This window comes from Clytia hemisphaerica, unplaced genomic scaffold, assembly GCF_902728285.1.
Source record: "Clytia hemisphaerica strain Z4C2 unplaced genomic scaffold, Clytia hemisphaerica genome assembly, whole genome shotgun sequence".
In the NCBI taxonomy this organism is placed as follows: Eukaryota; Metazoa; Cnidaria; class Hydrozoa; order Leptothecata; family Clytiidae; genus Clytia; species Clytia hemisphaerica.
Window position 1 is genome coordinate 111965 of NW_027104536.1, and position 12405 is coordinate 124369.

The following is a 12405-nucleotide window of genomic DNA, read 5'->3' on the forward strand; positions in this document are numbered from 1 at the left end:
CCAATAGCAAACTTGGAAAGAATATTAATGAACTTGTAGATGTCTTTAGATTTCTCCTTTTGGATTTCTTGTCCCGATATGTTGACATGTCAATGAAAAATGTAAACACCATTACCAACCTCGTTCTCAGGGCCTGATTCTCACTGTTTGTATAATTTTGATAGTCGTTTCGAATCGACCATCTTATATAAAAAGCAAATCGTCATTGGAACGAGGTTGCACTTATACGACTTCATAGCCTGTACCCGCTCGTATAATTGTTAGAAGACCCCTGTTTCCTTCAAGCCTAAAAAGAATTTGTTGTATATACTTTTTGCCAACACAAAATTGCCTTTAGTATCAACTGAAAAGTATGGCTGATACCAATAGATCGATAAATCCTCACTTGTTCAATAATGTTCTTCTAACTTCTAAATAATTGTTTCCTACTAGTTTAGGCGGAATAGCCTAAGGCTGATTTGTGTGAAGCACCTGGGCTGTTTGGAGCGAATTTATTTGACCAAAGTTGAGGTAAAAACTTAGAGGGTTGAACTTAAAAAATGGCCTAATTCACCTGAAAATTTGCACATACATACAGACATTCGCGAGCCTCTTATTACTTCATTCGTGTTTCTCAGGATGCATAAGTCAGTATTTTATTAGTACCTATACAACTAATTGATTTTAAGATTAAAATGTAAGACTATAAATATTCAGTGTTCTTACAAAAGAAATATATTAGTTCATTTTTCTTATCTTTCTTTCCATTTTAGCTCAGCCAACCACAAACTTTTACCAAGGAAAAAGAACATTGACTATGTTATCAAGATCTTCATTGTATTTGACAGAACCCTCCCCCATTTTACGGAACTCGTTCTATTGACTGGTATAAGGCTGTCATGTCCAAAACTCTACGATGGAGTTTTTGGTGAGTGACTACTTTTCGTGCCTGCCGATTTTGTCGAGTGAGTTTGTCAAATTTATTGCTTACTTTTTCTACTACCAATTGTATACAGTTTAGATGTTATTTACGTTAACACAAGTTAGAAAATCTTTTACTTGTTGACTAAGAATTGGTTGGCGCTTATCCTAGAAATCTAAGCTAGTTTGATTTAGTCACTAGGGTAAATCTGATGGTAAGTTGTGACTGAATAGGGCGAACTTAAAATTCGTAAATATGAAAAATCTTTAAAGCGTCGAAAACGCTATATTGCCATCAGCCGTAGCCTTGTGAATACGGGCTTAGTTAACTAGGCTAGTTGGCGCTGTCGATTATGGGTTAAATGCTTTTAATGAAATCTTGAACTTATGATTTATTTTTCTGTTCTGTATCTATGTTAGAAATTCTTCCATCTCAATGAAAAGTAGAGGTACCTCCGTCTCAAAGTCTAACCTAATTCAATAAGATATTAGGAATATGACAGGTGGAAAGTCCATTTTTTTCATCATGAGACAAGAAAGTTTGGTTTGACCACTGTCTTCTTGTCGGTGTCGGTGTTTTACAATCACCAGTCATTTAATACCAATTCTCTTTTTCAGCAGTATAAAGGTTTGAAAGATGTTAAGAGGGTCAAGTGATGCAGCTGTCAACACACTCCGTTTCATTGTTAACCCTGTACCGGTATGATAAAATTTTTTAACAGACCCAATGGGACATCCTCCCACTTGAAAAATGTGCCAAAATATCGCCCCCGGTGGCCAATTATACTTCTATTTTTGTCCCTGCTAAAATAATCAAACAAACAAATCCTCACTGCTTAATATTTTGCTAGTTTTTCCACCCCTCCTAACTTGAAACTTGAAGACATTTTCTGAATTGCAAACAATGGAATTTAAATTCCAAGCCATAAAAGAATATGGGATTATCGAAGAATATCACCCCTCCCCCTTATACCAAACTTAACAAAGATTCTCAGGTTCACTTCCTGGCAGCCAACTTCCTATACTAAATACTGATAACTTACAAAATCTAAATGGGCAAATTGACATATTGAATAGGTACATTTTCCGAATGAAATGTGATAATTTTTCATAACTCAAATATTACTTTAATCTGTTTAATCCAAATACGAATTTTCTAGTGTTTTGGAAAAAATGGCTGCTATTATTGGGTACTGGGGGTCTCCTATAGACTCGAATGATTACTGTTTTTCTCGGTATTCTGGTTAAGATTCGGCTGTGATAAGCATAATTGATTTTCTTTGATCACACAAAAATATTTTCAAACCAAGATGTCCTCTTTATATACAGATTCCCAATCTCGTACCCAGAGCTACTAGAACCCACATTTAAATTTCACTGATGATCGTGATACAAGAGAACTAAAAGGGACTTGGCTCGAGTTTAACAGAATCCATTTGATTGGTATTGTAAACTAATTTCAAGGTGTTCAATCTTAAGTCTAATGTTAAAACTCAGAGTTAAAACTACCAACCTAAGTTAGAGCACTTCCAAATTGATTGTGGCTATAAGGTTTTGTGGGAATTCCCCTTTTTTCTCAAATATTGACCTTGATTGTACCCCCCATTTTTTCTCGTTTCTAGAAACGTATTGCAAACGTGTACTTGATCATCGTGTTACGTGTTATCACGTTACTTCTCATTTTCTCATCATGTGTTATCAATACTTTGGCATTGATTCTTCGACCTTGGCGATTGAATGTGTTTCGTGGTGATCAGATGGAGATAGGTGTATGGACCATTTGTAGAATCACCAAGAAATTTTATCAATGTTATGATGATTGGTATGAAAATCATTATGAACGTAAGACAATGTGTTCTGTGTTCTTATTTGTACACCCCTGTCTCATCGAGCTGTTTTATAAACCGAAATTTTTAATAAACAAGATGGGAAATCTCTGCTCAAAATTGCGAGGGGGGGTTACCAGTTTCATGGTCAAAGCCAGTTACACTACTTTATGATTTTATAAAAAAGCGAACTAAGTAACGGACTGGGTTCGAGTTTGGGGGTGTACGAGTTTTCTTTTATCTGTTGGCATGACGACCTTCTGTGTCAATCAAATGAGCAATGTGATGACACAATATAAAGATTTAAGCGATTCCTGTTGTTGGTGATTTACGATAAAAAGTGTCAGTTTTTAATACGCCCCCCCCCCTTAATAGACCTTATCGGAGTTTTTGATTTTTCTAAAAAAGCGATGCATTGTGGGATTGTTTCGAGTGTATTACAATAGAAATCTCTTAGGAATTCCTCGAGGGAATTCTATTGTAATACACTCGAAACAATCCCACAATGCATCACTTTAAAAAAAAAATCAAAAACTCCGATAAGGTCTATTGGTATATTTCAACCTAACTTGGAAACTTCGTTCGCCTCAATTCCTTGTCAGCTGAAACTATCAATATTGTGGCAATACTGACATTACCTCACAATGAATTTCTTTCTGACATTTCTATTTAATTTCTTAGCTTGGTTTTTCGCTTGGCGTTGGTTACAAGTTACAACATCAATAATTTTGATGGTGACATTTTGTTATATTTGCGTGGAGATGGCAAGAAAACGTAATTTTGATGTACCGTGGTTGAGAGGTTCACTTGGTTGCTCCGTAGCTGGTAAATGATTTTCAATTGAATTTTTGCAGTAACTGATACGATCGAGTCGTATCACTCATAAAAATATACTTTTGATTTAAAACGCTAATTCAACAGTTTCCAGAATCCTTGAATATTTTAAGATACACTAAGAAATAAATATCAAAAATTGGGTCTTAATTATAAGCAGAACTTAAAATGATGAGATTTATGCCATGGTATGCACGATTTTGATTAGGTAGTGATTTTCGCCAAATACGGCGAAAAGACGCCATCAGACATATAAAGAATTTTCTTACGAATAAATACTAATCTAAACATCATCTTATTTACTTCAGGAGGTCTTCATTTCTGTTCGTTTATTTTGTTTTACTACAAATTTGAATGGGAGTTTGCAGAAGCGGATTTTGGATGGCCAATCATGGGTTGGAATGAAGAAACACCCGATACAGATGGTTACATTGAAACAACAGGGTAAGAAACAGCAAATCTTGTACCCAGAGCCACTATCACTACTTTTTGATTTTATTGATAGACGTGATACAATCTTTCATGGGTTTCATCCACTGACCTTTATATATACCCTGGACAAAGCTTCTCAATCCCAGCCAAGCAAAATCTTTGATCGGAGTTTTTTGAAAATTGGTACCCTAATGTCGGCACTACTCGATAGCGGTGTATATGCATCGAGAGCGCTAGGTATACTTTTCCTCAAATTATTTTGATGATGTAGCGGCGTTAGACGTTAATTTTTAACATTGCAATGGCTTCTCCTTGGGTACCAATTCTAAAAAAACTCCAATCAAAGATGGCAGATATTGTTTGGTCCAGGGTTATATAAAGGTCAGTGGTTTCATCAGAATCATAAAAAAGCTAACTAAAGGAACCGGGTTCGAGTTTGGTAAGAAACAGCAAACCAATTTCAAGAAGAAATGAAGTGGAATCTCCATAACCCAAACAAACACGAGGAATGCAAATTTGCTCAAAATTTTGAGGTTTAGAGACTTGTTTATAAGGCATTTTTTACCGAAGGGACTTTACTTAAAGAAACATTAGAGGTATGGAGACTCCACTGCTGTTAGCTTTTCATTAGATTTTAGGAATCCCTTCTGAATTTTTGTAAACAATAGAATTCAAATCCAATCCATTTACTGTATAAAGGTATAAACAAATGATTTCTCATCCCAGTAGGCATTTAGCGGTGGCATTTTACTCCCCCTGGTTAGAATAGTCTTACCGGCTCACCAAGGCAGGGATGTTCGCCATCTTTTTTAGTTAGGGTTAATAATGATATCAGCCTGGTATCAACTCCGATAATTCTTTGACGTATGTCCAGCTAGAAGGAAAATGTCAAATTGACATCAAATAGAACCCCTAAATGAAACATACTATCCTTGCGCACATATAGCCTACGTATCTATATATCAAATGATTTAATATAAGGGAGATAATAACGACATAGGACATGGGGTCCCTATACCCCCGTGGACATACCCCAAACCCGTGTCATTTGTTTCATTCGTTTCATTTTGACTTTAAGTCATTTTGACTTTAAGTCTCGAAAAAGAGGAGAGACCCCCGCAACCTCGTCCCCGTGTATCCCAGGCTTTATTTACGTTACTGATTGACGCCAGAGAATACCCTGGTGTTGGCTGATGCGAGTTCCCCCTCTCAGAGGGGGAACTTCTCAAAACAATACGTCATAAAAAAATCTGACGTTACAAAGTTACACTGCAATGCAATGGTTTCAAACCCAGGAACGAATGAAATCTGACGTTTTGTTTTTGAATTACGTAATCTTACGCGTTCGAAAACCAGCCAATGCCAGGGTATTATCTAGCGCTATCAGTAAGCATAAAAAAGCTGATAATGCGCAGGGAACGAAGTTGAGACCCCCGTTCTTTTTATTCTTTTTGTCATTTTGGCTCAATAAGGCCGGGGGTCATAGGGCATAAGGGGTCCCTATACCCCCGTGGACATACCCCAAACCCGTGTCATTTGTTTCATTTGTTTCATTTTGACTTTAAGTCATTTTGATTTTAAGTCTCGAAAAAAAGGAGAGACCCCTTGTTCTTTTTATTCTTTTTGTCATTTTGGCTCATTTAGGCCGGTGTCATAGGCAATAAGGTTTCCCTATACCCCAGTGGACATACCCCAAACCCGTGTCATTTGTTTCATTTGTTTCATTTTGACTTTAAGTCTCGAAAAAAAGGAGTGACCCCCGTTCTTTTTATTCTTTTTGTCATTTTGGCTCAATAAGGCCTGGAGTCATAGGCCATAAGGGGTCCCTATACCCCAGTGGACATACCCCAAACCCGTGTCATTTGTTTCATTTGTTTCATTTTGACTTTAAGTCTCGAAAAAAAGGAGTGACCCCCGTTCTTTTTATTCTTTTTGTCATTTTGGCTCAATAAGGCCGGGGGTCATAGGGCATAAGGGGTCCCTATACCCCAGTGGACATAACCCAAACCCGTGTCTTTTGTTTCATTTGTTTCATTTTGACTTTATGTCTCGAAAAAAAAGGAGAGACCCCCGTTCTTTTTATTCTTTTTGTCATTTTGGCTCAATAAGGCCTGGAGTCATAGGCCATAAGGGGTCCCTATACCCCAGTGGACATAACCCAAACCCGTGTCATTTGTTTCATTTGTTTCATTTTGACTTTAAGTCTCGAAAAAAAGGAGTGACCCCCGTTCTTTTTAATCTTTTTGTCATTTTGGCTCAATAAGGCCTGGAGTCATAGGCCATAAGGGGTCCCTATACCCCAGTGGACATACCCCAAACCCGTGTCATTTGTTTCATTTGTTTCATTTTGACTTTAAGTCTCGAAAAAAAGGAGTGACCCCCGTTCTTTTTATTCTTTTTGTCATTTTGGCTCAATAAGGCCTGGAGTCATAGGCCATAAGGGGTCCCTATACCCCAGTGGACATAACCCAAACCCGTGTCATTTGTTTCATTTGTTTCATTTTGACTTTAAGTCTCGAAAAAAAGGAGTGACCCCCGTTCTTTTTATTCTTTTTGTCATTTTGGCTCAATAAGGCCTGGAGTCATAGGCCATAAGGGGTCCCTATACCCCAGTGGACATAACCCAAACCCGTGTCATTTGTTTCATTTGTTTCATTTTGACTTTAAGTCTATAAAAAAAGGAGAGACCCCCGTTCTTTTTATTCTTTTTGTCATTTTGGCTCAATAAGGCCGGGGGTCATAGGGCATAAAGGGTCCCTATACCCCAGGGGACATACCCCAAACCAGTGTCATTTGTTTCATTTGTTTCATTTTGACTTTAAGTCATTTTGACTTTAAGTCTCGAGAAAAAGGAGAGACCCCCGTTCTTTTTATTCTTTTTGTCATTTTGGCTCAATAAGGCCGGGGGTCATAGGCCATAAGGGGTCCCTATACCCCAGTGGACATACCCCAAACCCGTGTCATTTGTTTCATTTGTTTCATTTTGACTTTAAGTTTCGAAAAAAAGGAGTGACCCCCGTTCTTTTTATTCTTTTTGTCATTTAGGCTCAATAAGGCCGGGGGTCATAGGCCATAAGGGGTCCCTATACCCCAGTGGACATACCCCAAACCCGTGTCATTTGTTTCATTTGTTTCATTTTGACTTTAAGTTTCGAAAAAAAGGAGTGACCCCCGTTCTTTTTATTCTTTTTGTCATTTTGGCTCAATAAGGCCTGGAGTCATAGGCCATAAGGGGTCCCTATACCCCAGTGGACATACCCCAAACCCGTGTCATTTGTTTCATTTGTTTCATTTTGACTTTAAGTTTCGAAAAAAAAGGAGAGACCCCCGTTCTTTTTATTCTTTTTGTCATTTTGGCTCAATAAGGCCGGGGGTCATAGGGCATAAAGGGTCCCTATACCCCAGTGGACATACCCCAAACCCGTGTCATTTGTTTCATTTGTTTCATTTTGACTTTAAGTCTCGAAAAAAAGGAGTGACCCCCGTTCTTTTTAATCTTTTTGTCATTTTGGCTCAATAAGGCCTGGAGTCATAGGCCATAAGGGGTCCCTATACCCTAGTGGACATAACCCAAACCCGTGTCATTTGTTTCATTTTGACTTTAAGTCTATAAAAAAAGGAGAGACCCCCGTTCTTTTTATTCTTTTTGTCATTTTGGCTCAATAAGGCCGGGGGTCATAGGGCATAAAGGGTCCCTATACCCCAGGGGACATACCCCAAACCAGTGTCATTTGTTTCATTTGTTTCATTTTGACTTTAAGTCATTTTGACTTTAAGTCTCGAAAAAAAGGAGAGACCCCCGTTCTTTTTATTCTTTTTGTCATTTTGGCTCAATAAAGCCGGGGGTCATAGGGTATAAAGGGTCCCTATACCCCAGTGGACATACCCCAAACCCGTGTCATTTGTTTCATTTGTTTCATTTTGACTTTAAGTCATTTTGACTTTAAGTCTCGAAAAAAAGGAGTGACCCCCGTTCTTTTTATTCTTTTTGTCATTTTGGCTCGATAAGGCCTGGAGTCATAGGCCATAAGGGGTCCCTGTACCCCAGTGGACATAACCCAAACCCGTGTCATTTGTTTCATTTGTTTCATTTTGACTTTAAGTCTCGAAAAAAAGGAGAGACCCCCGTTCTTTTTATTCTTTTTGTCATTTTGGCTCAATAAGGCCGGGGGTCATAGGGCATAAAGGGTCCCTATACCCCAGTGGACATACCCCAAACCCGTGATGGTACGATCGACAATACGCTTCTGAAACAGCCGACGTTGCCCGATCGACAAGGAGAATAGAGGGCCGTACCGATATTTACCACAGACGATTCTCGAAGAATGACGTCTTCCGCCTCGAAAAAAGAACATCATACTGTTTTTACCGCCGGAGCTTGATTTAAAAAGAGACTCATGTACAAACTCACGAAATTGACCAAAACCGAGCGTTGGACTTGGAGAAGGAGAAGAAGAAGGAGAAGAAATTTTACCGTTTTATTTTTAACAAATATTTCCTATATAAATTTTAACCCCAAGAGTGTGCATAGTCGCATGCTTTCAAACTCAAATCAACCCCGTGACAAACCATTCTAAAACGGAGCAGGACTACCATTTTATTGTGACAGAAAAAAATATGGAATTCATTTAGTATAATAAGATAAGATACCTGTTCCCTGGCTAATTAATATCCAAAGCACGACTTCTTCGTCAAAGCCACGCTTGACGTGCACAAATGAGTGCTCCATACATGAAGCAAAAAGCGAAATTATTGACAAAAAGATGACGGTCGATTCTTGATTTAGATGGGTCGACACCCCTCAAAATACGTAGTTAATCGTCTTATTACGTTCCACGCATTTCATTATTAAGCTTTGAAACATGAAAAACAAAGCTTTATTAAGACCTGATTCGTTCATATATCTTTCTATACGACGGGTATAGCCTGATAGAAATTCGAGCCGTTACTAACAACCCTGCGGGGCCTAAGGCGCCGAGTATACACCCGGCACAGTGACAAGCCCTTAAAATGCGTAATTAATTGTCGTATTACGTTCCATGCCTTTCATTATTAAGCTATGAAACATTAAAAAAAAAAAACTTTATTAAGACCTGATTCGTTCATATATTTTTCTATACGGCGGGTATAACCTGATAGAAATTCGAGCCGCTACTAACAACCCTGCAGGCCTAAGGAGCCGAGTATACACCCGGCACAGTGACAAGCCGTCAACCGACATATACATCCCTCAAAATACGTAGTTAATCGTCTTATTACGTTCCAAACATTTCATTATTAAGCTTTGAAACATGAAAAAACAGAGCTTTTTTTAGACCTGATTCGTTCATGTATTTTTCTATACGACGGGTATAACCTGATAGAAATTCGAGCCGTTACTAACAACCCTGCGGGGCCTTAGGCGCCGAGTATACACCCGGCACAGTGACAAGCCGTCAACTGACGTATACACCCGGCACAGTGAAAAGCCCTCAAAATACGTAATTAATCGTGGTATAACCTTCCATGCCTTTCATTATTTAGCTATTAAACATTAAAAAAAAAAACTTTATTTAGACCTGACTCGTTCATATATTTTTCTATACGACGGGTATAACCTGATAGAAATTCGAGCCGTTACTAACAACCCTGCGGGGCCTAAGGCGCCGAGTATACACCCGGTACAGTGACAAGCCGTCAACTGACGTATACACCCGGCACAGTGACAAGCCCTCAAAATACGTAATTAATTGTCGTATTACGTTCCATGCCTTTCATTATTAAGCTATGAAACATTAAAAAAAAAAAACTTTATTTAGACCTGATTCGTTCATATATTTTTCTATACGACAGGTATAACCTGATAGAAATTCGAGCCGTTACTAACAACCCTGCGGGGCCTAGGGCGCCGAGTATACACCCGGCACAGTGACAAGCCGTCAACTGACGTATACACCCGGAACCGCGACAAGCCCTTGAAATACGTAATTAATCGTGGTATAACCTTCCATGCCTTTCATTATTTAGCTATTAAACATCGAAAAACAAAGCTTTATTAAAACATGATTAGTTCATATATCTTTATCTTCGACGGGTATAACATGATAGAAATTTGAGCCGTTACTAACAACCCTGTAGGGCCTAAGGCGCCGAGTATACATCCGACACAGTGACAAGCCGTCGAAATACGTGATTAACTGTGACGTATACGTTTAAAGTCAGCTACAAAACATTATAAATTTAAATGGTTAAATACTTATGGATTGGATTCTTATAAAGTTGGTCCTTATAAATGAAATAAAATGTCCTCAAAAGTATGTTACCATTTGTTTACTTTGCAAAAATTAATTAAAACTAAAATAAACAAAGTTATATGCCTTACTTAAAAAAAGAATTTTGAATAATTAAAATGAAATATGAATAAACCATACTCCCTCAATTTCTCGAGATATGAAAGTTTATTGAGCCTTATTGATCCAAAATGACAAAAAGAATAAAAGTTCAAAATGAAACAAATGAAACAAATGACATGGGTTTGGGGATATGTCAATTGGGGTATAGGGACCCCTTATGCCCTATGACCCCCGGCCTCATTGAGCCAAAATGACAAAAAGAATAAAAAGAACGGGGGGTCTCTCCTTTTTTGAGACTCAAAGTCAAAATGAAACAAATAAAACAAATGAAACAAATGACACGGGTTTGGGTTATGTCCACTGGGGTATAGGGACCCCTTTTGTCCTATGACCCCCGGCCTTATTGAGCCAAAATGACAAAAAGAATAAAAAGAACGGGGGTCTCTCCTTTTTTTTCGAGACTTAAAGTCAAAATGAAACAAATGAAACAAATGACACGGGTTTGGGGTATGTCCACTGGGGTATAGGGAAACCTTACTGCCTATGACCCCCGGCCTAAATGAGCCAAAATGACAAAAAGAATAAAAAGAACAAGGGGTCTCTCTTTTTTTGAGACTCAAAGTCCTTATTGAGCCAAAATGACAAAAAGAATAAAAAGAACAAGGGGTCTCTTTTTTTTTGAGACTCAAAGTCAAAATGAAACAAATGAAACAAATGACACGGGTTTGGGGTATGTCCACTGGGGTATAGGGACGCCTTATGCCCTATGACCCCCGGCCTCATTGAGCCAAAATGACAAAAAGAATAAAAAGAACGGGGGTCTCTCCTTTTTTTTCGAGACTTAAAGTCAAAATGAAACAAATGAAACAAATGACACGGGTTTGGGTTATGTCCACTGGGGTATAGGGACCCCTTATTGCCTATGACCCCCGGCCTCATTGAGCCAAAATGACAAAAAGAATAAAAAGAACAAGGGGTCTCTCTTTTTTTGAGACTTAAAGTCAAAATGAAACAAATGAAACAAATGACACGGGTTTGGGGTATGTCCACTGGGTTATAGGGACGCCTTATGCCCTATGACCCCCGGCCTTATTGAGCCAAAATGACAAAAAGAATAAAAGTTCAAAATGAAACAAATGAAACAAATGACACGGGTTTGGGGTATGTCCACTGGGGTATAGGGACGCCTTATGCCCTCTGACCCCCGGCCTTATTGAGCCAAAATGACAAAAAGAAAAAAAAAAGAACTGGGGTTTCTTTCCAATTTATAGAAGCAAATTTTGAAATTTAACAAATGGGCACAGGGACCCTCGTATCCCTTGGCCCGATGGCCTCATGGGTCCATGTGGAGACAAACAAAGATCAAAGGTTTCCTTCACTTTTTTTATAAGAACCAAGTCTTGAGATAATCACATTTTTTGTTTTTTCTTAAATAAATTTGGGCTAGTTAAATTGATTTCAAATTATCTCCACAATACCAAGACAGTGGGGAAGGGTAGATAGCTCACTTGTACACCCTCATTGTCAAAAGGAAAATTTGAACTTTCATTTAATTTCAGTTTGACATATTCCCTTATACTGGACATGTATGGATTCTTTTAAATCTAAGCCAATCAATAATTTCGGATTTTATCTTTAGATTTCCTTATATCATGGCTTGGGTTGGTGAAATATTGATGTACATTTCAGCCTATTTATGTTTTTACACCAAATGTCAAGAAATTGCACATCTCAAAGAAACCAAGAAGCAACGAGAAAAAGATATCATCATGAAACGAATTGCTGAAGCTACAAATTGAAACTAAATCTGAGCTGGAACGCGTTCTATCAACATCCAGATGACGTCCTTTAACATCTAAATAATATAAATGTTGAAAGAGGTTTATCTCTTGCGCGCCAGCTGGGTTTAATTCTGAAAATAATTGTTTTAAAAGCTTTCTATTTATATAGATAAAGACTATTTTTGAGAAAGTTTTCATATCAACATATATCTAGAATTTGACCAATAACAGTTTAAGAAAATGTTTGCCTAAATTTTCAGAAATTTATAAGAAAAAATCTCAAAACTTGATAATCTCAGT

At 37.9% G+C, this 12405-nt stretch overlaps 1 protein-coding gene across 1 annotated transcript; it reads left to right on the forward strand.

Moving 5' to 3' along the window:
• Window positions 1–1516: 1516 nt before the first annotated feature.
• Window positions 1517–12123, forward strand: LOC136822549 (uncharacterized). The gene is made up of 5 exons (XM_067078813.1): window positions 1517–1600; window positions 2523–2742; window positions 3408–3551; window positions 3869–4004; window positions 11964–12123. The coding sequence occupies exons 1-5, from the start codon at window positions 1538–1540 to the stop codon at window positions 12121–12123; spliced, it is 723 nt and encodes a 240-aa protein (XP_066934914.1). The 5' UTR covers window positions 1517–1537.
• Window positions 12124–12405: the final 282 nt, after the last annotated feature.

What these genes read in the sequence shown, in the direction of transcription:
- LOC136822549 (XM_067078813.1), top strand. Translation starts at nt 1,538, where the DNA reads ATGTTAAGAGGGTCAAGTGATGCAGCTGTCAACACACTCCGTTTCATT. An exon ending in GTATGAAAATCATTATGAAC is followed by an intron (nt 2,743 to 3,407) that starts GTAAGACAATGT and finishes TTAATTTCTTAG; the next exon opens with CTTGGTTTTTCGCTTGGCGT. An exon ending in GGTTACATTGAAACAACAGG is followed by an intron (nt 4,005 to 11,963) that starts GTAAGAAACAGC and finishes TTTTATCTTTAG; the next exon opens with ATTTCCTTATATCATGGCTT.